Source organism: Pleurodeles waltl, chromosome 4_2 (assembly GCF_031143425.1).
Source record: "Pleurodeles waltl isolate 20211129_DDA chromosome 4_2, aPleWal1.hap1.20221129, whole genome shotgun sequence".
NCBI classification, from domain to species: Eukaryota; Metazoa; Chordata; class Amphibia; order Caudata; family Salamandridae; genus Pleurodeles; species Pleurodeles waltl.
The window spans coordinates 474,722,222-474,748,940 of NC_090443.1; the positions used below are offsets into that span (position 1 = coordinate 474,722,222).

The 26,719-nt window shown below is 46.3% G+C and overlaps 1 protein-coding gene across 3 annotated transcripts in view; it reads right to left on the reverse strand.

Moving 5' to 3' along the window:
- Nucleotides 1–26,719, reverse strand: part of PDE4A (phosphodiesterase 4A) — an 878,869-nt gene that overhangs the window by 197,758 nt on the left and 654,392 nt on the right. For all 3 annotated transcript variants that reach the window (XM_069231819.1, XM_069231820.1, XM_069231818.1), the window contains exons 3-5: nt 7,217–7,253; nt 4,841–4,911; nt 1,115–1,164 (exon numbers count right to left, since the gene is read on the reverse strand). In XM_069231819.1, the coding sequence (XP_069087920.1) occupies nt 1,115–1,164; nt 4,841–4,911; nt 7,217–7,253 (158 nt within the window). The remainder of the gene's footprint in view (nt 1–1,114; nt 1,165–4,840; nt 4,912–7,216; nt 7,254–26,719) is intronic.

Sequence of the window (26,719 nt, forward strand, 5' to 3'; positions counted from 1 at the left end):
GGAGGCAAAAACTTTCAACTTCACACGACACTATTTTTCAGTCTCTTAGAAGGGTGAGATACAGTGGTTTTGAACGACTAGAGACTAACAATGAGTTCAATGCAGATCAATACTCTTAGATTGACAACTGATGAATGGAAATATTTTATATAGGTCGCAAAAGAGCCTTTAGTGACAAAATGAGCCTGATGAGGGAAGTATTGTGTTTAAAGAGGTAGGTATAACGACCACCTTAGAACAACCAGTAGCACCTTATTCATTTTTCCATAAGAAAACCTTCCTCACCCCACGGGATGTCCTAACTTTACTTGCTAGTCGCAGCTTCCAAAGTAAAGGCATTAATATAGATTCTGCAAAGTACTAAACTGGTCAGTAGTACAATTAGGGCCTAATTTATTGAATTAATCTCTACATATGGCGATGTCACACACAGTCCCGTTGACGGACCACTGAAAAACACATTTCTGAACAGGGAAAGAATATCACGTGGTAAAATAAAATCTCATTATACAAAGGTGCCAGTGGGCACATTAAAATAGGCCCTGGTTATACCGTGTGTGTGAAAAGAAAGTTGCTGTACATCAAAACAAAAGGAAGCAGGAACAAAGGGGATATGGCTGGCTAGGTTACCGTGAGAGTGCCCTCATGTTGATTTCCTTGAATTTCCTGACATGCGACTGACCCTTTCCCAGCCCCACCCGCTCTATAGGGATACCACCATCTCAGGGTATCTCCCATTCCTTCATGCGCCAATTGACCCGTGGGAGTAGTGTGTGCTTAATATTAAAGCAGTGTGCACAATGGGCAGGCTCTGGGGTAATAAGGGTGCCATGGCTAATGCAAGCAGTGAAAAAAGCTCCCCCCCACTCCCCACACCCCTCCGTTTGTTGAGTAGATAGTAAAAACAGCCAAAATTAGAGAGCAATAGGCCCCTAGACTCCTGGGTCCTTGTGGCAATATGCCTGCTGCACTACTGATAGGCACACCTCTGTCTGTCTGTCTGGCAGATCAAAGACAGCAACAATGCCAAGCTCTGGCCTAGAAGGGCTGCGCCTCAGCTGTTGCAGCTCCTCGTCATGCAGTGCAAGGCGCCAGATGTTAGAGAGAGCAGTACCTGAGAGGGTGGCCTTGCAGACAGTCTGCTGGGTGACGACCGGCGACCTCCTGTGGACAAACAAAGGAACAGGTTTTAATCTTCTTTGAAAGGAGAAAGCAGATAAGCAGGCTTCGGAGCACGGCGCGGCATGGATGTGCAACAGCGACCCTTGTACATTCCTGCATGTCAGGGCACTATGAAAAACTGCAAAATGCCACATTGACCACAAATCAAATGTCGAAGGGAAATTAATTGGCAAAGTTAAGATTGTGTTATAGTGTCCAATTGGCGCACTCAACGTTTGTGACAACAGTGTCAAATTGGTTGTGGAAAACAACAAAATACCACTATATTTCCAAGAGATGTTGAGGAAGGCTTTTGTTCGCGTGAAACAATATTCCCCTCGTAGGAAGCAAAAGATAAAGTACATTTGCACCTTAATCCCCCGACCCTTTATATCCTTCGGGGAGTAGCTTTATAAAAATCGCAAAAGTGGTCTGTTTTATATGTCATGCCTAGTGCTTTAATTCGAAATATAGAAGTGCAGGCACTCCTTATTCAGAGTACCTGTTTGCTGCCGAGAAGTGCCGGTGCCCTCCCCTTAAATATGTTACAGCAGTGCTGAGAAGTACAGGTACTCTCCCTTTCAAATTAAATAAGTGCAGGTACTCAGTACCGGGCAGTACCGGCCCATATAAAGCACTGGCCATGCCTCATGTAAGTTGCCTGCTGTGGCAGTGGCGTAACGAAACTTGATAGGGACCCCTGCAAATTACCTGGAAGGAGCCCCTGGACCCAGTCATGGGCCTGCCGCCCATGCACACTGCACTGTGCTGAGGGTGACCCCCTGGAGCTCAGGCTTCCCTCACCGTGGGGGCCTTTGTTACGCCACTGACTAGGAGACAAGACTTCTCCTTATAACACTGAATATATACACAATCATTAAAATCACCTATATAAAAAACAATTTGCCAGTGCACATTATATTTCAAATAGCATTTGTATAGCGCAGCTCTGTCACCCCCAGGAGTATCTGGGCGCTAAAAGTGCTGTGTCACTGCCAAAAAGCCAGGACTTGAGTTTCTTTCTTTTAAAGAATATTCTATAGGCTCACTGATGAAGTCGATGTTTAATAAACACACATTTCACCATCAGATACTTCTGTTCTTTAGAGACCAGGCATCTAATCTTGGCTCCCCCTCCTTGACCACGCTGCGCGATCCTGGAAAACCACTTTGTTTCCTTCAAACTCCTTTCATTTGTCGGCGAGATTGCATAGGAATAGGCTATGCGTCAAAATTAAGCACTATATCGGCAGCTGTTGAGTTTGCTTTGCCAGATGTGAAATCCAGTTATTCTCTGCTATTACGTGGCAGCAGCAAAAGGGGGGTGAGTGCACTCCCATTCTGCCCCAGCCTGGAATGGAGGAGAATACTCCACCCACTCTTTGCGGGCCTGTAGGAGGCAGGGGAGGGAGGGTGGAGCTCATGCGCCTAACAGGGTTCACCTGTCAATCAGGCCCCTGGTGACAGAAGATTTCAATCTGTGCTGATGGGGTGCAGGCACAACGGCGCAGCCTCTCCGCCCTCTGCCTGAGATTGGGGAGCACGGCCGCTGATTGTGGGGGGGGGGGGGGGGGGGGAGAGGAGCCTCAGTGTAGTGGGGAAGGTGGCAGCTACTGGGCCACAGCTGCAAAGTTTCCCAGAGTCATATGTGATGTGCTGCTTCAGTCCAGGTTTTTTCCAGGCATTCTGGAGCTCGTAGTCCTGATTTATATTGGAATAAACAAGGCTATAAATCCCATAATTCAGAGAAAAAAAACAGGACTGGAGCAGCACATCACACATGGAACTGGGAAACTAGACGGGGCTGCTGGGTATTAAAATAATATCTGGACAGGGTGAGCAAGGGGTTTGCCAAATGTGGTGGTAGAGGGTGGCAGAACGGCAGATATATATTTTTAAATATTTGGCGGGAGAAGGGATGCAGAATCCCGTGGGGAGAGAAATCACTGGGTGTTGGGTACTGTGGGAGGGGGTGGAGGTTGTGGAGTGGCAGGACCCACCACCTACACAGCTATTCTGTGGAGTCCCGAGCAAGGTGACTAAACACCACTGCAGATGCTATGATAAAAGCTGAACATATAGCATGGGTGTCCAAGATAGGACGAGGCCACACACAACTCTAGATGGGACACAAAATAGTTTCACTCTTAAAGTAAACACTCCCTGTCTTATAATGCGGGTGACCTTGTTTTCAAGGTACATGAAGGCAGACTGTGGCCTTACCACTGATGGCAGGTGGCCCACGGGCACCTAGGCCTGCTGGCCTACTCTTCGCAGGACCAACAAGCAGCATCTAAGTGCCAACACCAGCGCTCTGCCAGCAGGAAATCCTACTCTAGCATCTAGCACACACCAAGACATAATCATAGAAGTTTTTACAGACCCCTGAACCCAGGTCTGGGATCCAGCTACCCTTCTACCTCTAGAAGGAGATCCAGGAGTGGGGGGATCTTTCAGAGATGTGTCACAAGTGCAGTCCTAACCACTGAAATGGGAGATAAATATGTGGTAACAGGTGAAAACCTACACTCCAAGCCACAATCTTTAAGCTACACTCTCTAAATGGCTTGGCCCCAACCCTAGGATCTTCTCAAGTCAATGGAATTAACAACATCTCTAAACTGAGTAACCACCATCTGCTTGAGACTTCAGCCTTGAATCCCCCAGCCTGGTGAAGATCTACAGTCAAGATTCAAATTCACAAGCTAGGGTGTTTGTTATACAGTAATGAAATAAATAAATAAGTAAATAAAATGAGCATCCGTGTTCCTGCCCTCTGAGAGGGATACAAGGAGCAGCTTTCAGCTTCTATATTGTCATATTCCAAATGAGCTACGGCAGCAGCTCTAGGGTGCCGTTTTCTTCGAGCAGGGCAATCCCTCGCACAGCTCATGTCAGGGCACAAACAGAAAGAGGATGCTGTCCTTGAGTTGCCACCATTGCCCGGCCCCTGATACGCATTTTACGAAGAATGAGCTGCGACTCGAACACAAGGACGTTTTTCTTTTTTTGTGGAGAAAGCAAAATCTATGGAATAACCTCATACAAGCACTGAGGACCAACTGTGAACCTTTCCTACTCTTCACAGTGATAGCAGCAGAATTAAATCAAATGGGTGCCTCTTTACTGCCTATTTAGCAGGGGGAGCTCCTCCTCTCTGGCGGAGGGGCGTCGCCCCTGTCAGCCATGGCAGCTGCAAAACAACAAAACCATAATAAACTGGGTTTAGTATGATTTTGTTCTAAAAGGGGCAGGACCATGGGACATGACAGGGACCTAGAGGGAGTGCACAGCACTCCCCTCAGTGTGCATGTATGTTTGGCTGGCCATCTCAGGCCAGCCAAACACACATGCGCACTAGGCTGTCTCTAATCCGACACTGTGTTGCCGGGTTGGGGACAAAAGGCAGAGAATTCCACTCTGCATTGGAGCACAATGCCTGGGTGCTCCGTCCAATCCTAATGCTGCTTTCATGCTGCCAGCAGCACGAAAGCAGTGTTAGGATTGGCTGCAGGATAGGAAGGACTTAACTTTGTACCCCTGGGGTATTGGAACCTTACTTCACAGGTAAAGGTGTACTGAGCCACTTTAAAAACAGTAAAAAGAACAATCTAGAGTCTGGCTTTGCATGGGCATTTTTGATCTCTTTTACCCCAGTGGCAGGTGTTGGAGTACTTACTTGTTTGTCGGAGTAGTTACGTTTGCCAGGATTGAAAAGTTACTTCTTACACTCCGCAGACTTGCAAGCACCTGGCAAAAGCAGAATAAAAAATACTGTTAAAAGCAAGGGTTTCCTTAATTCAAGATCTTAGGCGCAGCGCACAATTTCCATCACAAAGACTAATTTTTAACTTCAATATTTCAAATATATAGACCAGTTAGCATTTCCCCATCGGTAAATGTTAGACACAAAGCACAAATTCAATCACAATAAATGTAGCAATTTAAAAGTGTGTCGGTAAAGAAAAGGTTTCTGCAATTGTAGCTCTTTTAAGCAGAGAACAATTTCCTTAATCAAAATTCATTGCACATCACTATTAACATCCCAAGGGCTGTCATTGTTGCCTAAATTGGGACCCCATATGGATAATTTTCTTTTGAGGGTTGTGAAAAATGTGTTAGATGGGAAGACTTAGAGAGCATAAAATACACTTAGAGATGTGAAGGTCAGGCAGTGATTCAGCCTGTTCCACACAGCAGCAGCTCTCCTTTTTGAAGCAAATGATTCATAAAAAAGTTTGCTAGATTAATCAACTATGGAATGCAGTCAGCATCCATAGAGGAGAATAGAAAATGCAATTTTCTTTGAGTCGACATTTCAGGAGGAATTTACATTTTCATGCTTCATTTAATATTAGATTGTTTAACCCTTTCATGGGGAACACATCAGTCTGTTGTGGGCTAAATTTGGCAAATTGCCTCCCCTTTTCTTTAGAGAGACACATTTAACCCAATTTGTACTAATAATGAAGTTTGCAGATATTATTGTCCCAAACAGTACTGTTGATCAGACCAAGTATACATTCATTGCTGCTATAAATCCACCATGCCCCACTTTTCGTAAAAACAATACACTGTTTTCACATTTTGTAGTCTCATTTTTTAATGTTTAACCTTTTAAAACTTTCCATTGTCAATTACAACTGTTTTAACCAACATCTGAGTAGTTTTTAGGTACTTTTTTGTTTAAATGTTTTTTAATAGTACACTTTTAACAGCAACCTTAACAAAAGGCAGACTTTATGGATGGACATGTCATCACAGGGGAAGAACCCATTAAACGTTGGAAATAATACAAGGCCATTAAAATTGGACACAAGGGGATGGATGTGGAATAGGCAATAAAAGCAGGAAAGTGAAGGAAAAGGGAAGGCAGGATGGTACCTCCTTGTTGAAAATACACAAAAAAAACCAGGAATATGGAAACTAAGGGCCTCATTACGAATGTAGCAGTCTTCAGACCGTCACACTTGTGGTGGCAGTGGGACTGCCGCACTCCTGGTAGTCCCACCACCACATGCAACTTTGGTGGGCTGACGGGACCGCCTAAAGACCTCCGTCCCCATCAGGAAAATTGCTCCAGATGGACTGATGGCGGTCTGAGTTGTGCTCAGCCACGGCGGCGCTGAACTCAGTGCTGCCATGCTGATCACAACTTAGCTTCCTGCCAGCCTTTCCGTGGTAGTTACCCCACCATGGCAAGGCTGGCGGAAAGCCAATGCCAATGGCATGGGCCAAAGGCGGGCCCCTGCACTGCCCAGGTCCATGGCATGGGCAGTGCAGGGGCCGTCCTGCCCAGCATCTTCAGAATGAGCACTGTCTACCAAAGTCATAATGAGGCCGTAAGATTGCCACTGGAACAAAACCAATAGCGATGTTTCAAAAAGATTGAAAATTGCAGAAAGAAAAATTTGAGGACAAGAGATTTATTTGCCCCAAAAATACTTAAAAATGTATCTTAAGTAGTGGTAATCAAGGATAACAAACGGAACACTTGTTTAAATAAGTTAGTAATCCAATTACTTTAAAATGATTAACTTTTATCAAAGACCATGCTCACCATTTATAAAAGATCTGAAGCAACTTTCCATCAACAGTACATATAAAGGCTTCTGCATACACTTTGAACAACTGAATTAATAATCTCATTTTTTTGATTAACAAATAATGTTAGTATTCAAGCTTTTTCTTTTCATTTGCTCCTTTTTTTTGTTTAAAAAAAAAGCACAAAAAAAACAAAAAGGACTTTAAGGTCAAGCTGAAATTGTTCTATTGAACTGAAAAAGTTGGTGCCAAGATAGGGGTTAACTTGCCTGGAGAAAGCCTTAAACAATAAATGTGCATGAACAGGGGCTAATGCAAAGATTTATGAAGGCAGTTGTGGGCAGGGGTCATTGGGGTTATCAAATTAGAGAATGCATCTCAAGGCAATTTTCTGAAATTAAAGGAAACATCTTTGCCCATCTGTAAATTTAGCCTCATCAGCATGATAATCAATTAGCTATAAATAACGTTTACAGTGGAATACATTCAAATTCAAGCAACTAACTCGTACCTGAGCAAACGGAGTTACTATCAAGTCTTCGGTATGCCTAGACGAGAAATGGAAAAAGAAAGGAGGTGATCAGATTTTAGAACTGGATATTTTCCTCACATTGTAATTTTGAATAGTCCCAAAATGGCTACTGGGCACCTGCTTGTTACAAGGATCTAAACATGCAGTTGCCTACATAGAACCCATTCCCTACCAGATTTTCTTAATTTCAGCAGGGGTTTTGGCCAAGACTAGTTGTTAAAGTCTTGACTGTGGAATGAGAAGTCCAAAATGCTAAACTTTGCTTCTCCGTTCATCCAAAAATGTGATCCTGTCCCTAAATATTTTTTGGCTGCAAAAACGTGTTGGTTTTAGAAACTGTAAAACTCCCAAATCTGGGAACTTTGTAAAAAAATCTAGACACTTGCATTTATGAACCTGGCGCATAAGGATATAGGTGGAGAAAATAAAAGATCACATTAAAAAGTAACAAATGTATCAAACATAATTGACCAAACCACAGTGAAATACGCCCGTATTGCTTAATTTTCACCCTGGTTGAAGTATCCTTGAATTCTAAGAAGTCTCCCAATGTGTGTGACACTCTTCCTTATGCTGACGTAGACCACACAATTCTGTGATATGGAGACAAATATCCCAAGTCTCAATGAACAGACCAACATTATTCCCAAATTGCCCAGAAATATATGAAAATATCATCAATGTAAAATGCACTATGGGCTGAATGCAGTGTGCAAAATAGGTAGACACTTCTGTTCTTTGCCTTGAAATACATTTACCAAACTTAAGAGGTGGCCTAAATTAACAACTCCTCCTCTTTGGACCATCTCCCCCACACCACCGCAAAGACCATCCCACAGCTTTCATCTCTCCTCATCCCACACACTCTGCACTAGGAAAGCTCTATGGGGTTCCAGTTGTTCTTTGTAAACCTTATCTCACTCAACTCACCATCTCATTGCACAGCTTTGATACTAGACCTGATTTGGGTGCACTGTCCTCTTCCACACACAGATGTCAGGGGGTCTCTAGACAACAGTCATATTTGCACAAGGCATGTTCATCTCTCAATGCCATCCAAAAGCTCCTTCACGTTGCGGAATCCCTGTGGGCTTCATAAATGAGGACCCTGTTCGTCTCCTCTAGGACAGCAGAAGTAGTCTCTCTAAACTTCGTCTACACTTGCCAATCATGCTGGTTCTGGATGTTGGCTATTGCTTTTTGAGCATATTTATTTGAGCCATCTTAGTGCTGTTGAAGAAGTTGTGAATTGAACCTGTACGAAGTGACATCCATCTCCCTGAGGGTAAGGAGAATGACCAACATCTCCCTGATAGCCATGCAGTATCTTGAAGTGTGTGTTTCCCATCTGCTGGTGGTACTAACCCAGCACGCTCTACTGCACTGGTATGTTTGTCAGTGATGTACTGTGCTAGTGGGGTTAAGGCTAAATACAGTGCTCAAACGCCACTCCTATGAATAGACGTTTGAAATGTTGTTTACACATAGCAGAATCATTTAACAGACATATTTTAATATTAAAAAATAATCACAACATTCATAAAAAAGTAAAAGTTAAAAAGTTACAAATATTGTATTGGAAACACAGTTTGTTCTAATCCCCCTAATAGGCAACAACTCATCTACAAGCGATAGAAACTACAGCATAACATTTTTACAGTGATTTTAAGCATCAAATGCGGTATACACACAAGACAAACATAATCTGACATAATGTGATATAACACAGGACAAATTCTTGTAAAGCTAGTATTTCAAATGATAAGTACAACTGTCTTCATATTATTATGAAGTGCCCAAAAATATAAAGTGCATAACTGTTTGCACTGAGTAAATGTGAAACCCGACAAGAAATACAAACTTGTGAAGTGAAAAACTGATTTATGCAATTTATTTCTCAAATGTTGTTTGGGGTAAAAGGTTCACTGATTTCGTCTGACCGGAGTGCCATGTCAATTGGTATGATTTCTTATGATGTCATTGTCTGGTACAAAATGTACAAAATGTGATATCATTTGGCCACAAAATGTTGGCAAGTGTGCATCCAGGACACCCTACCAAATTCCAGATATTGTCATAAGATAAGACGCCAATCTATGATTAGGGGTGGGCAGTGAACTCCGCTCAGCTCACAGAGTTTTTTTTCCTTGTTCGCTAACATTAAGTTGACGAGCGTGAGCGAGGAAAATCTTACTCCAGACCACCTCCCAGCAAGACTTCTCAAAGCCAGAGGTCACGGCTGGTCGCTACTGCTTGTGTTGAGAAAAATGTCCATTGCTTTGTAGAAGCTGCTGCTCAAGTGGAAAATCTACTCGAGCGGCAGAAAAGCAGCAGCTCTGTCTTGCACTGACCGTGGTACCATTTGCGCTATTTTTTCAGTGCGGGACAAACACTTGGTGCTAAAAATCAGCGCGAATGGCACAACCTAACACACTCCGCCGTTTGCAGAACTCCACGTAGCGTGGTGGAGTTTCTTGGTAATGCAGAACTCTGCAAGCTCCGCCCAGGCCTACCTATGATACCACCTTAGATTCTCCTTGGCAGGGATGAAGAAGGTGCCACAGGCACCACTCCCCATTGGAGAGTGTGCAAAGATAATCAATTATGTCACCGTACAACTTTCTCCCTTTAATGCTTTCAGACATACAGGGGACTAAGGTTAGGCAGACTTCACCCTCTGCCCTCTGTGTAAATCCCATAGGATATTTAGTTACAATTAGGACCCAAAGCCCAAGTTAAAAAAAAGCACTGCAGCAGTTCAACTTGACTATTTTGCTCCCACATTGCTTTTACAAAGCTCACAGCCCACCTGAAGATAAAAGAAGATTGCCGAAGAACTGCCCCACAACAGGGCTGAAAAATAGCAGATGTGACTGACCAGCCTCCAGCACCTAACATAGGCAGCAATTCTGACAATGTTTTTTAGAGGAAACCCTGTATTTCTGGGAATGAAAGCAAAAAAGTTGGTTGAATAGCTAGCAGGAATCTTTCTGACTTAAGTGTTTAGGTCTAGCTACTGTTTCCAACTCACATACAGTGGGCTTTGGCTCCACCCAGAGGAGAATCACTCTCTCATCTCATGCTACTGGTACATCATTCCACCTTCTTTGGTATGCCTGAGAGATTTTAGCAACTGAAAAGTAAATTCAATCATCATGCTGTCTGTCATGTTCTTTATTTCCTATATGCATTCTATAAAAAAAGCTATTTTTGTTTGACACTTTCTACCAGTATAGACAAAGCCAATAGGGCGGGTGTTAATGTGATGAAGAGCATTTATTTATGCAGAGTATGTAAGCGGCACTTGTGAATGCTTGTGTTTACATTCACTACATGCATGCCAAAATTTTACAAGAGCAAAGCGGGAGATAAAAAAATAATAATCGGGAGAATGTATTTCTCCTTTTGACTTATAGTGAACAAGATGCAATTTTGTGTGGGAGACAGCCAAAATAAAACACAATTTCGGCTTAAGATATTCGGGCTTCTCCCACCTGAATCAGCCCTAATGGCATATATGATTCACTAGTATAGGAAAGTAAGACACGCTGAATTAGCCAATGGTTGTTTTAATTCTGTGATCAACTTGGAGGATATGTATAAATCCCAATCTGGACAAGGGGAGTGGATGGACGGACTAAGGGAACCGTCAAGAGGGAAAAAACAGACAAGTGAAAATGTAAGAATACTATAATTAAGTAGGGATGCACCGTTCCAACAGAATAGACTTCATCCCATCAACTGGGGTAGAGGTTCTCTAAGTCCCCACACCTGTTAGCCTTGCAAGAACAATAGCCCTCACTCAGAATCAGGTGACATGCTAGTAGGGCCCGTCAGGCACTCCAATGCTTGACGGGCCCTACTAGAGGTCTCTTTGCCAGAGATCTTTATAAGGAAAATGAGGGTAGTGAGTGAATGTGAGTGGGGGGGGGGGGGGGGGGGGTGGAACAAAAACCGTTGAAATTGGCTACAGGTGCCCAAGATAACCAACTTTACTGTAACCTGACACCTATGCCAAGATTAAAAACAGACAGCCGGAAAGCCCAGAGTACAATAATCTGGTTAGCTTCTAAAACAAAAAAGGTGTGTGTGTGTCTACTCCTTCATTTAAAGGTGTAGGTATTAGGGAGCTATGTGCGAGCAGTTCCTACACCACAGAACTACTGGACATGGTCAACGTGTTTCTCACCTAAAGAAGTCTCACGGATCTAGTGGTGATTCATCAGGACCTATTGTTGTGACTAACCCTTACTAAGAGAGCAAAAATACTCTGCAATTAATTATTGTGTAAGAAATCATTAAAATCTAATACTGAGTTGTATACTTCTCATTGCGATGACCCTTCTAGATCAGGTGTACAGGCCACTTGGGGATCACATGGATGCTGGCCGCTCCTCTATGAAGATAATTTGTCCCAGAAGCGCTGTAGTCAGTGTGACCTACCCCGTATCCAAGCTTCCCAGAATGAGAATACTGCGCAGTCTTTATTTAAACACAATGTTCCATGTAAGGTGCAGGAAACACTGTATAAGTGCACTCGCAATACAAAAAAATTGATAGAAGTCTTCAGTATCAGGAATTTTGCCTTTTTCTGGACTTACAAACGTCCAAAAATGGATCTCCTGAAGCACTGCACGCTGGAGCCTGGTGTGAGACAAGGAAAACACCTCAACTCAAGTGTAGGCCAAGCACCATGAGGTAGGAGGACCAGGGGTCTAAGATTTGCCAGGACAGTCCCAGTGTTTCACCAGCTGTCCCAACAGATTTAGGCAAATTTGGCTTGTATCCCGCTTTTTGGATAAAGTTGAATGAAGACAGAGGGAGGCATATTTGTTGGTGTTACAAAGAAGGGCTAGTTAGCTGCTATTACAAGAAAGCAATTTAATTACACTGCATACTACATGAATTTTTTTTATTTTCTTAGTGCTTCTTCCGTGATTCAAAGTTGATGATGGCCATCATTCTGTGCCACTCAGATACTGTAAAATTGTAGTCCTTCTTTTATTTTTGTGAAATGTCCCAGTGTTTGGGATTCAAAATCTGGTCACCCTACCACGAAACCACATTGCAAAGTTGAACTGGGAGGTAAGATCTTGCAGAAAGTTATGGGAGAATCTCTTTTTACAGTCCATGACTCTGAAAGCTGGAGCTCGGTTTGCAGTTGTTTCAAGTGTCTGTGGATGAAGAGAAACCGTTCAGCCACAAAGGCTAGAGAAGCGGGATAGCCGCACACTTCCTGAAGAAGGGCTGCGTTTTTTGAGTTCACGTTAAGGTGAATGAAAGGAGTGGAAACAGCACCAAGCAGTATTGAAAGAGTGAAAGTGGGAACTTTCCCTCTACTGCTGAGGGTCCCTTTTTCCCTTTTTAAAACAAATGTTTTTTAAACCTTCCCGGCATTGAACTTCATAAAGCTGGTAAAGCAAAAAAGAAAAAGAAATTGCAAGATTGCTAGCTGGTGAACGATGGCCAAGCTGCACACCCCAAACCTGGGAGCAATTTAAGTTTTCTTCCTTTTAACCAATAAAGATGTTGGCACTACCCTTGTGTGTCATACTCACTACATTTGTGGTGACAAGTGAGAGAATTTAGGCGCACTTAAATAAAGGTCCAACACTAGATTATATTTTACACATGAGCCAGAAAGATTAGTATTTTTTTTTTTATAAAAACATTTTTATTGGTTTTTGTAAGGGAAAGAAAACACAGAGAAAGATACACCATTCATCAGCAGAAAATTAACAACACATAGGCAGCTGGGAAATTCTCAGTACAACTCCCAAACTCACTTATGACCTGCTATTGTTATACATCAAATATTCTACATCCCCGATCGTTCATGGGAGGAGACCCACCCATTTCCCCCATACCTTTGAATATTTGTGAGGGCATCCCCTTGCATCATAAGCTGGTTTTTCCTGTCTTGCACACCAGTCGACCCCACGCCTCCATTTCACGAGGGGGGAAGGTGCCGTCGAGGAATTCCACTTAGTTGCAATGTCTCATTTCGCCACCATCAGAGCAGTTCCCATTAATGTTCGGTCAGTTATCAAACCCTCTGCTCCTTCCATTAGACCCATTAGGACCATCGCTGGAGATATCTGTTGCCCCCACCCCATCACAGTATTAAGCTCATTAAATATCTTTCTCCAGTATTTTACAATGCAGGGGCATCTCCAAACCGTGTGAAAAAAGTCAGCAGAGTCTTCTGAGCACATAAGGCAGCAAGAAGTGGAATGGAGTCCCGCTTGATACAGCCAGACAGGAGAGAGGCATGACCCATACAGAAAATACATTTGTATCAATCGCAGTCTAGACGATATAGCTATTAGTCTTGGCGCCAACAGTGCATCCTGCCAGTCTGTTTCTTCAAGAGGGCCCAGCCATCCCTACCACCTAGTTCTGAGATGATCTAGGTCACCCGGAGCATGATTAACATTTTATAAATTTGGGACACCCTCTTTTTCCACAAAGCCCCCATGAGCAACTTGGCCTCCAGTGGACTATATTCAGGTAACGTGTCAGTGTGAGATAGGTGTACACTAAGGGTATGACGAAGCTGGAGGTATTTAAAATATTGTGCATGGAAGAGTTGATGAGCATTCTGTAGGTCCTTAACGTACCGCATAGATCCCTCCCTCAACACACCTCCCAACTGCGAAATGCCCAGCAAGTCCCATTTCCTGAGGTAGCTGATTCCTTCAGCCACGTGCCCTGCCATAAGTGGGCCTGCTGGGTGATGACATTGTCCTAACGTGTATGACGTTGGGCAGCACACCAGGCAAGGAAAACCACTCTGGTCACTGGATCCAATTCATGGGGAGCAGAGAGCCATAGAGGAGATCTAAAATTTCTAGGAAGCTAAGCGAGGTTAATTCAAGTTGATATACCAGGTCGGCCCAACCCCCATTAAATCACTTACAGCATTAATATTGAGTCCTTTGACTCGCCCCGTCAGGATCAAAAACTGCCTTTGTTGATCTCGCTGTACCTGAGTGACTACCATAGGGAAGGAGTGGTGAAGCATTATAGCTACCCCCCTCGCTCCACGAACAAACCCCGCATGATAGACCCTTTCAAAGCCTCTGCATGCCAGGAAGGGACATTGGTCCCCAAGACAGTGGGTTTCTTGTAGCAGAAGCATATTGGGTCGTGGCGGTGGACATATGCAAGTACAGCTGTACCTTTGATCTTATCCAGAAGACCATTAACGTTTCTTGAAATAACTTGTAATGGACCCATCATGTCTGTGTCTGCCAACCAATGTAATGCCATGATGAGGGTCTTTCTCGGCACCCCGATCTTGGATCAGATGAATGGGTCTATTGCCCTGGTGTCCGCCATAGCACCTAATCAATTGAGGTGTGTGCCTAAGTCCCTGTGCATTTGAAAAAATTAACAAACTTACACTGATCCCCAACAACAACAGGTGCTGCACAACATAGTGCATAACCCTATACCCCCGAACTCCTGCCCCACCCCATACTTCCCCCCAGAAGCATTTGTCACCCTTATAAAACATTTAAATCTTTAAGTCTTTATACGCTTCACCCTATCTAGTTAGCAGTGGTGGACACTTCCATAAAACAGGATTAGAAAGATCAAATTTCAGTAAGCAGTTAAATAACAACAGATAAACAGGTGTTAATTTAACTCACCCTTTCCCTAACTTTCTCGTAGCAGAAATGTCATAGTGCCGGACTTTGCTACAGGTCAGAGTCGCTGGGGGCACCCACTTAATCAGGTGTTGATTCCCCCACCAGCGGCTCCACTACAACAGTGTGGGTGTTGTTCAGTGCAGGCTGTACAAGTGGTGTAGGGCGGGTGCCTCCCACCCCAGAGGGAGGGCCGTGGGATAGCTGGACTCAGGCCTGCGCCACGTTCTGTGCCTCCTAGAACACGTACACTGCCGTTGATTTTTGGACTGTATTAGCTGGTTGTCTAAGTTTGGTACCCTATGGCCTCATGGGGAGCCGCGGCCAGAGGAGGCCAGCAGGATCTCCTCTGTTAGCCATGTCCAGTCCGCCGTGGGTGTCTAAAAAAAATGGGTTTTATTGTCATGAACCACTCTAAGTCTAGCCGGAAAGAGAAAACAATAAGGCACCTCTATTGCCCTCAACTTCTGCTCAACTTCTGCGTAGGACCTGCGCTGTTGCTAGACTTCTCTGGTGTAATCTGGGAACATGAGAACTTTTGCTCCACTACAGCTCAGCCCCGAGAACGAGCCTCCTGCAGCACTGCGTCTCTGTCTTTTCAACTGAAGAACCGTAGTATCACCGATCTTGGCAGTGATCCAGGGGAGGCTTAGCCTATAGAGCCCTGTGAGCTTGCTCTATTGCAAACCAAGGCGGACTAGCGGGACCCAGGTTTTAAACCAGTCCTCCAAAAAAGAGGCCATGGATGAAGCTTCTGTATTTTCGGGGATGCCTATTATTCGGATGTTATTGCGTCTTGGGCGATTTTCAGCGTCCTCAGCCCTCGGTGCAGCTCAGACATCCGAACCAACAGCTTAGATACTTGAGATTTAAGGGCGTTCACTTCATCTTCCACATTGGTTTCTGGATTCACACTCCGTGATCCTTGCCGTTGCGTTGCGGCGGTCTTGGCGCACCAGCGCCACATCAACTCTGACCTCCCCAATTTTTGTCTCTACTGCTATTTGAGAGGCATGAATAGCCTGGAGATTGGTAGCCAAGTCTCCTGAAGGCAGGGGTTTACCACCTGGCCCCAAGTCCCCTGTAGAAGTCAAACCTGGGCCCTTGGTGAACTGGTCCATGCGTGTTTGCGCTGAGGTAGACCAGGCAGGTTTATGTTGCCTACTGCAACACTCCCTGATGTTCGGCGGTCCATGACGGCAGGAAGAAGGACTCGGGCCAAGTACGTGTAGGCTCACCCGTTGGATGACGCAGTCAATTTGTGCAAGAGTTTTGGACACTCCCATCTGGGGAGCAGGGCGACCGCACTGTCTTTAAAGAAGGGCCCACCCGTTCTTCATTTGTGCCTCTTGTATTTCCTCGCCCTTCTGCCGGGTTGTGATTGACACATATTCTGCACCTAATGTCCGTAGGCAGCATCTCTCCCCTACTCAAATCATCCACAGTAGTTGTGGCTCAGATCTTGACCGCAACACTGTTTATTTGAGTGATGGTATGCCGAGAGTGTCGCTGACTCTAGGTGCCTCCCCTGTTGCTAGTTATATCCCGTCTCCAATGTAGACCATTAAGAAGGCGGGGCAGGCACTGGGCCACTTCCATGGCCCCCTCCATGGCTCATGTACGTTCCTGTAGGGAGGGGCGGGGACACTGCGTCTCACCGAGCACCACAGGAGAGAGATGGACCCTGGGCCGGAGGCCCGCCCCAAGGGGCCTACACCCAAGGCCAATTGCTCAGCCTCATGCCCGCCCCTCACCTTCTCTTTGGGCCAGAGCCCTCCAGCTGCAGAGGCCAATCCGCGTCACCCGGGGCGGCCGCGTGCCTCCTCCGGCCAGGCTCCCTAGCAGTACCTGTATTTGGCCTGGTCCCAGGTCTCACCAGTACCCGGGGTCTACCAGGTCCTCAGGTCTGCTCATGCCCCAGCTACTCAGACAGGCTGTGCATCAATGCTGTTCCTCCAGGTGATCCATGCGGTGGCTGGAAAGGCCCTTGCCGCCCTCACTCTCGGTAGTCCTCACCAGATTTTATTCACCACCGTAGGGCGAGCGATTCCTTAGTCGCGCTCGGCAGTTGCTGCCATTTTGTGGGCTTGCCTACTCCTCCGGGTATCGGCGCCTCACGATACATCACTTGCTCATTTTTTTCTGCCAGTCACTGCTCCGGCATGCACGGAGTACCCTGGATTTGTCTGGTTCCAGACTGCGGGGCAAAAAGGGCGCTAGCAAAGGCAGATGACGGAGTGGTCTAGAGCACTTCTAAAGTGTGACCGCCATCTTGACGCCTCGGCAGCGGCCTCAAGATTAGTATTAAGTGTTAGTATACAAGCCGCATAGGAAGAGTAGAGGTGCACTGATCTCCAGGAGGGGGTATGTGAGGGTTATGGTACATGGTCATGAAGGGTGGTCAGCTCAAGTGGTGCAAAAAAGGAATTGGCAATGGAGTAATGCAAAATAATGCCCTTTTCCTCAACCCCCTCCCCCCGTAGAATGTGGGGAGAAGCCCCCAAGTCTTCTCCTAACTCCCAAATATTCATTAACTTTAGATAAATGGGCCCCCTGGAAGGGTGTGGGCCTCTCTGCACCGCAGGCAGCACTGTCAAGTACCATGCATCAGGCGTTAGACTAATGCAATTGTGTGTTGGTGTGCACATCACCACACTAAAATGCTTAGTCATGCTACCGGGCTCTCTGACACCTTTTGTGATCACAATGCACTCTAAAAAGCAGTCTTGGGCACAGCACTTAATCGTCACGTTGCCACACTGCCCGTAAAGCAATCTAGCCTGTCAGGAGACCTGGGAACTCATTGTTATGGTTACCCAGCAAAGTCAAATTGTACTCCCTCCAGTGGCCCCGCCGGCCTCACTGACGGTCTGGCGCAGGCAGGGCAGCTAAATTCTGAGCGTATGAGCGGCAGTTCTTACTTTGCCAGGCGCGTATGCAGTAGTGAAAGCAGATTTCTGCCTCTTGCATACTTGCAGGAGGGCAAGCCTGTAAGCACTGAAAGCCTCAACTGCCACTGGCCAGTCAGAGTAACACGCTGTATAGCGAGGAAAGAAGGGCTGCCTTGGACTCCGTGCCCTCTGCAGCCCATCGCCCCCCTCTCCAGCCCGGCCGAAACCCCGAGACCCAACCCAGCTCTGAACACTTATACATGTGTTTGTTTAGGTCTGAAAGTGCTTTTGTTGCACTAACATGCCACCCACAGTCAAAGGCACTTGGTTTTCCTTGCTTGCAAAAAGGCCGCTGTGTGACACTTTCGTCACGCCACTGGTCACCGCAGACTGTAGTAGGTATTGGGCCGGATCTTGCACGGGTTCTTGAGATCTCTTTGCCTCTGTTTGGAAGGGGGGACAAATGAATGTGGCGTCATTTTATGTGAGCTTTAGGTAAATGTTTCTGTAGCAGCTTATATTGCAGAGATTCCAAAATACAATTAGTCTCTTTGGTGTATGGGAACTGTGAAACTGATTTCAGTGGGTCAGGTGCATGTAGGTTTGTGATCATAAACGTGGCTAAAACAATATTTACAGTAAATGGTTTGCTGTTGTACTGCAACATTTATACAGCACTTACTAATAGCACTTACTAGACCTATGTGGGGCCTTGAGAGGTGCAGCTCCTCAGTTAGGGCGGAGAAGAACCCCCGCCCCAACCAGCGACAGCCGTTGCAAATCACCTTTAACAAACGAAACTATAATAAACCATGTTTATTATCGTTTTGTTTGTTTAAAGGGTGGAGCTTTGGGAATGACAATGATGAGGGGAGTGCATTGTGCACTCCCCTCACTGCACATGTATGTTTGGCAGGCCGTCTCGGGCCGGCCAAACGTACATGAGCAGAAGGCTCTCTAAAGCCCAGCAACACAGTTGCCGGCTGGAGTGAGACTGCACAGGCTCCAAGTCTGCCAGGAAGTGCTCAGCCAATCCTGACGCTTCTCTGAGCAGCGTCAGGATTGGCCGCAGGGGGACCCTGTGCCCGCGGTGCAGCAGAAGAGCAGCGCAGTGGCAGCGAAGCAGGTACGTTTTTTTATTTATTATTAATTTGCACTCACCTTTCCTTGTGCCCCCCGCACTGCACCCGCCGCGCCACCCTGCCCCAACAAAGCCCCACAAGCCGCTCCTGGGCCTTGAAGCTCTTACCACCACGGGCAGAATACCTCACGACTGAGGGTGAGTGGTTGAAAAGGTGTCACCTTTCTTTTCATCCTGTGTGGGGAAGTCTTTCCCTGTTGTGCATGAGAAACCCCAATGTACAGTTATAGGGTGATGAGTGAAGAAACCTAAGAGAGAGTTGCACAGTTAATAGTTTGCAGCAAGCTAGAGCACTAGCTGTCTGCTGCAGCAACTATTAGAGCACTGCTGAAGCCAGCGCTGGCTGGCCAGGCCCAGTCTCTCCACCTTAGCCTTTAATCAGCACCACCTTGGATGTTCCCCTCATCCTCATTGCTTGATTTGGCTCAAAGGAAAGTGTCACACATAGGCCTTGAAGTGTTGCTCATAATCACACTGAAGCTCTGAAAGAGTCACACATAGCAACCTGAAACCTTGGCAGCTAAGTGCAGGGGCCTGCGCTACACCAATGGAAATTGGGTCAGATGCATTCTACTCAATTGCCCAGTAGCCAACACCAGGATAACAGTGCACGCCTGGTTGAAGGCGACTGACGTCTGGATTTGAATCATGTTTTGGGTCCTTGCCCCAGTTGCATCGCACTCCGCCATTACTAGAAATCTCTCCTGTTTCTGTTACCAGAATGAGGTTTTGCAGGTGCGCGGCCTAGTTGCTAGTCCACGAGCAGGTTGCAAGATTGCTTATCAGGCTCAAGTGCGTGAACAGGGGTGTCTCTTGCATGGAGTGTACTGAACAAACATAGAGGCATATTTATACTTGGTTTGCGCCATTTTAGCTTAATTTTTGTTTACACTAAAACGGCGCAAACTAGACCCATTTAGCATCAAAATATAGGAGTTAGCGTCATGTTGTGGATGCAGCAAACTACCTTGTGCTAATTAGATGCGAGGTAGGCGTTCCTGTCCACAACATGACGCTAACCCCCTACCCACATATTTATACTCCAGCGTACAAATGGCACACACGGAATAGGCGGATCCAAATAATGGTACTAGTTAGCACCATTATTTAACACCTGGGTCAGACCAGACGTTAGGGCACCTGTGGACCCATTTCCATGGCTAAACACCATGGAATGGGCCCACAGATGCCCACCCTAAGCCCCAGGAACACCCCCATCCACACCAGAGCGACGCCACAGGATGGGGGACCCCATCCTGGGTAAGTATAGGTAAGTATTATTTTTTTTCTGTGCCATTGGGGGCCCCTTACATCGGGCCCCCTCACTGAAACTAAGTGTTATGGCCTTGCCCAGGGGACACTGGTCTCCTGGGCTGGCAATTGGGGTGGTGGGCATTACTCGTGTCTTTACAAAGACAGGAGTCATGTTTTGGTAGTAGTGCGTCAGAAAATGACGCTAGGCTGGTTAGCAGAATATTTATAGCCGCCAACCAGCCTAGCGTCATTCCTGATCCACTAACGCCTTTTCCCCTCTCCCCATCCGCCCCGGCTAGCGTCTTTTCTTTAGACGCTAACCTGTCCTATGCGCCACCGTGTGCCATTCCATAAATATGGTGCCCAGCTGGCACTATGGAATGGAGCTAGCAGGCGCTATGGATTTTGCTGCAAACATGCGTTAGCGCAGTTTTGCAGCAAAATCTATCAATATGGGCTATAGTAGCTTGGTTGGCGTTGACCAACAAGTGTGTGCCTGACACGTGGAAACCAGCCCAGGGCCAAAGATCACGCAGCTTATTGAGGTCTTGCCAAGCGGAGCCACATGGCTAGAGACTTTTTTGTTTTTGCTGCTGCATACTACAGAACAATTCTTCCGGCCTTCTAGTACATGCGTATTTTGTGGACAAGTTAGGAATTGTGGTTCACAGTTGCTTTATAGCTATGATGCGGCCCTGAACCAAGAATTCGACCGTTATTTAGCCTAAACTGCCACCTGCTGGCTGATATGGGCAATTGCTCCCAGTAAAACAAGATTTAGCAGTGAGTACTGCTTACGATGACAGCAAAGGGAACTATAGTATTTTCCGTAATGCTCCTAAGAAAAGCAAGGAGTTTTTTCCCCATAAAACTGAGTCGCCTTCGTTTGATTAGTGAGCTTCCAAAAACAGACTAAAGCATTCTGAAGTGAAAGCCTTCGACCGCGCGGTCAGGAAACTTCGCCCTTCACAAAGAGGTCTTGCCCTGGCACTACCGCAAGCAGGGGATGAAACACTCGTAGTTAGTCGACAATGAGAAGACAAAACACAGCCTGGACTAGAGACACATGGGCCAGGGTCGATGCAAGAAATGATTGGCCTAAATGGCCTGTAGCAATCATGCAAATAAAAGTACTTTTTGTGAAGTTGGAGACAGCAGGGGTCACCAGAATGTTCTTAGGTCCAGGGTTTGCCACCCTGAGTGTAATCTGAAGGTGGATAGAGCGGAGAGGACGTCTGAGGAGACAATATAGAGAATTGTTCCCACAGGGGTCCATAAACAAACATGGAAGGTGGGGGGTGGAAGAGGATATCTGAAACAAACAGTATCGCCAGTCGTGCACAACTCAGAGTATTCAAATATCAAAATAATGCAATCTGAATAGTAACATTTGTAGTCAGAAGTTGTCACAGTAATTATGAGGTTGGCTCCAATAGTGGTTGACTGCAAAGTTGTTTGGGAGCTTCTAAATGTGCATGAACAAGAGCATCTAGGCAGACATTCACCAGCTGCCAAATATTGCAAATAGCTCAGCATGAAAGGTCACTTGAAATAATTTGGATCTCTTTCTACCTACCATCAACAAGACTTGTACTGGGAGTCGTGGCACTTGTCTTCATTTGTTACCCCCGTTGGGATACACACCTTTAGGCATATACCGTTAAGGCTAGCCCACAGAGAATAACGTTAAAGTGTTTGTTGGACTATCGGTCTCTTGCATCTTCTGCATGACATAATGTTATATATTAGTGAGTAACTGGAAGCATGATCAAGAACTGAGCTATCTATGAAACTTTGCTTTGGGAGCCACAACTTTCCCAACGCCAGTGAAAAATGGCGTTTGGTGTATTTCTAAGTCAATTTCAAGAAGAGATGTTACATGGCTTGCATGTCATAAGAGAGACTACATGAAAATATTATGTTCGCAATAGAGAAGTAATGTCGCATGGTAGGATTTCGCAAAGATTTATTTCATTACTTCTTTATTTGAAGTTTTCCACTCAGCATGAGATCAAAGCATTAACACTTAATTTATTTACCACAATACTCTTTGCTTGTGGTTTGCAGATTTAAAGGAATTCAATTTTATAATGGTTTATGTTCCTGGAAAGGAACAAGTAATGGTACATTGTTTTCACCATTGCCAGCTGCCAGTTTAAACGAGTAAGAGGAAAAAAAGAACATCAAAGAGGAGCTGGTTGCAGCTCTGGATAGAACTGTGGTGGCTGCATGAGTGCATGACAGATGACACACGCACAGCAAGAAAGTAGCCTCCGGTCAAAGCAATGCTGGAGGTCACATAGATAGAGCAATGCTGGAGGTCACACAGATAGAGCAATGCTGGAGGTCAGATACATAGGGCCTGGGGGACGTGGCCGCAACTGATGCGTTTTAGAGTGCTCTGTACTTGGCCCATGCAACATCCTGGAATGCTGAGAGCCGCGCGGCTGCCACGAGGGATCCCGACCTGGGCCTCCAGCAGTGACCTGCTCGGATTGGGCACCTCCCCACTCCGTCTGGCTGAAGGTACACAGAGAAGCTTTCTCTGTCGCTGCGGAGCGAGCGCCCTGCTTGCAGCGGAGAGTGGTCATCTGAGATGCTGTACACTCGGGCAGGGCCGGCTTTTGGGCGGTGCGGCCGCACCGGGCGCTGACCTGAGGGGGGGGGCTGTGTTCATCAATAACTTCCGAAACGTGCAATTTAAAAGCACCTGCTGAAAATTTCCTTGTGCGTTTAGCCGTCAAGAAACAATTAAAATGTCAAGATGCCTCTAGTGATTAATATTCCTGATAGAGAGAGAGATGGGAGTTTTGCCTAGTGGCAGCTTTAACTCAACATAAAGTAGCAAAGAGGATTAATATGCCTGCTGCAAAAACCAGAACTTTGGGGCATATTTAAGATAAGTGGCGCTGCACTGTGTGCAGTGCCACTTTTCATGCATCCCTTAGCACCTTCCTAACGCTGCCATGTGTGCGTCATATTTTAAATACGGTGCACCATGGCGGTAGTTAGGGGACTTGCATCAGAAATTTTGCACTAGACCGGCGCTTTGCAGGATTAGCATCAAAAAGTTTGACGGTAATCTTGCAAAGCACCCAGAGGCCCATTGTAACCAATGGAAGCCTCCTTTTAATGCCTGCTCTAAGCAGGCATTAAAAGTGCCAGAAAAAAACGACGCAAAGAAATCTAACAGATTTCCTTGTGTCATATATTGGCCCCCCTAAATGGGGGGTGCCCCTTTGCATACATTATGCCTGGTGCAGGCATAATGTAGTGCAAAGGGCTCCGCATGCATTGCCCCTCTTTGTATATATGGCGCAGTGTTTTTGGCCTTCTGATGCCCCATTAGTGTAAAAAAATGACACAAATGTGGTGTTAGAATGGCACTAGGGGCTCTTAAATATACCCCTATGGCAGTGCTTAATTTGTGCTTGTTGTTTCCGGTGCAAAGCACTGGCACTTATTTTTGAGGGCAGGCGCTTATTTTTCTGCCTCAAGCATTTACTGTGAGAAAAAGACACACATGGGAAAGACGGAGGAAGAGAAAAACAAAAAAGCGTCACAATGGGAAAAAGCAGAAATCTGCAAGAATGAGCTGAAAGCACAGGGAGTGCCTGTAAATGGATTGAGGAAGCCCGAGATGGCTCAGGATTACACTGCCTCTGTATTCCATGGTCACACATTTAATCGCATGTTTAAGAGGAGCACTCTGGCCACCGGCACTTTTTGATTTACAAATTAAGCACTGCCCTATGGGGCATATTTGAAAAAAGTGGCGCTGCACACTGTCAGATTTCTTTGCACCATTTGTTTGCCGCCCCTAACGGGGGGATGCCCCGTTTGCATACATTATGCCTGGCGCAGGCATAATGTAGCGCAAAAGGTTACAAAGTGGCGCAATGCATGCATTGCGCCACCTTGTAAATATGGTGCAGTGTTTTAGGCCTTCTAATACCACATTAGCTTTAAAAAAATTACACTAATGTGGTGTTAGAATGGCACTAGGGGCTCTTAAATATGCCCCTATGGGGCATATTTGAAAAAAGTGGTGCTGCACACAGTGCTGCACCACTTTTCTTGCACCCCTTTAGCACTCCCCGAACGCCACCATGTGTGCGCTGTATTTAAAATATGGCACAACATGGCAGTAGTTAGGGGACTAGTGTCAGAATTTTTTACGCTAGACCAGCGCTTTGCAGGATTAGCATTAAAAATGTTGATGCTAATCCTGCAAAGCACCCAGAGGCCCATTTTAACCAATAGACGCCCCCTTTTAACACCTGCTACGAGCAGGTGTTAAAATTGCCAGAAAAAAATTGCGCAAAGAAATCTGTCAGATTTCTTTGAGCCATTTTTTTGGCCCTTCCTAACGGGGGAGTGCACCTTTGCATACAATATGCCTGGTGCAGGCATAATGTAGCACAAAGGGATACAAACTAGCACAGTGCATGCATTGCGCCACTTTGTAAACAAGGCATTGCGTTTTTTCCCTTCTAATGTCACATTAGCGTAAAAACAATTACGTTAATGTGGTGTTAGAATGGCGCTAGGGGCTCTTAAATATGCCCCTATATTTTATGTGGCTAGCTGAGTGGATTAATAGAGCCAACGTTTACAAGTGCTTTAAAACACATGAACGTATGTGAAAGGGGAGTGATGGAGAGATGAGGGGCACATTTGCTGGGTGGTAGTGAGTGAAACCGAGGAGGAGGTCGTGGGGTGGGGGGCGCCACAATAAACTGTCGCACAGGGTGCCACCAGTCCTAAAGCCGGCCCTGCACTCGGGTGTCGGGGAGCAGAGGGGAGATGAAGGGGTGAGAGCGCAGGGGCACAGGCAGCAGAGCAGGCCTCCTGCACATTTAGAAGGCACCCATGTCCTGGATTACATACGCGGCCCCTCCCTAGTGTCATTGCACCTCTTTGGGGCCACCATGTAACACGGAGAACTGCTATAAGATAGCCAGCCCCAGGGTGGAGAGAAGAAAAGGCGCTTATTTCTCCTGCAGGCCAGCGCCCTCCGCATCTTGCTGATCGCAGGCATAGCCGGAGGTCTCAGCACCAAATAATGCCGGCGACCCCCTGCTAAATCAGCCGCTATCCATGAACACTGGTTGCCACATGAAGTCTGAGCGCCTGAGCGGCTGGCGCCAACAGTGCAGGGCAATTATGAGAGACATACAATTGACATTCACCACCACTTTTGAGGCGCCTGGGAGAGAGCCGCCCACTTGTACCCATGCTGTTCCCAGTATTGCCTCGGCCTAGGACCGCGTTGCACCTCCTACAGTCTACAAGACTGAGCCACTTTGGGGGGGACAAAAAGAGCCAGAGACTCGCCTCCTGCATCTCCCACCTGTGGGACCTCTGTTCCTGGCTGTGGAGCCCCACCTCGCCAGGACCACGTGGGAAACAAGTGGCAGTCTGTTTAGGCACACCGCCTGCAGCAAGGTCCATCTGCGGCTTGTGACACTCACGAAAGAGCAACATTCCCCCTTCTTGAACCCAAAGCAACCACCATCAGCCAACAAGGATTACACACAATGCAGTGGGGCCCAGGGATATTGTGAGCAGAGGGTGTTTATTACTATTGTGTGCCCCGAACCTGCCATTTCAGCAAAACAAATTCTGTCAACTGCCTACAGAACGCACGCCTGCCCAGCTGCATGCCTCCCAGGCCTTAAATCACTCAGTTACCTACCATTCGACCGCCTCCCCTTATGTCGCTCCAGGGGGGCTGGCAGGTGGGTGACTCTGTATGAATTATATGTACTTTTCTGTGACCCTGGCGCTTGTGCATACCGTTCAATTAGATTTGAAGGACACACACCTCTCTGCCTCAGACCTCCATAACATACAGGCCTGCAACCTGCCCAGGTTCTACTGCTTTAGATGATTTTGGGGCACACCTGGATTGATCCTAACACTGGGCGTCCTACCTCCTGCTGTGTGTCCTACATCACCTACATGAGACCACAAGAATACTCTCTTGGAGGTGGACTACATGCCCTGATTTGATTTTGATCTCTTCTGAAGGGGCATGCCCACTTTATATTGCGCTGTACCTCTACACACCCTATAAAGTGGGCTTGAGCCTGGGGGTCATTGCTGAGCCTTCCCAATGTCTGCTGCACTTGTTACTCCTTGGCCGCCCTTGGAAGCACCAGGACTGGTCTTTGATAATGGGAAGCCCAAGGCCACTAAATCACTGCTCACTGCCTCTAGGGAAGCAATGACACTCTCTGCACCTGCCGACAGGATCCTCAACAGTCTCCACCACCTTGACTTGTATAAGAGGTTGATCACCTGCATCACCCAGGGAAGGACATAGACGGATGGTCTAGACGTAATAACATGTTTGCTGGGCTTCCCCGAACACTCAGAGGGTCCGAATGTGGATTTGTTCCCCCAAGAATGACTGATGACAACGGTCCTTGAAAATAAGGCGCCAAAACTCTTTTCTACTGAATGAGCACATTGGACGCTGGGCTGTCCCCCAACCCTGGTGTCCAGCCCAGCTCATTATAGTTTGTCTCCCCAATTATAG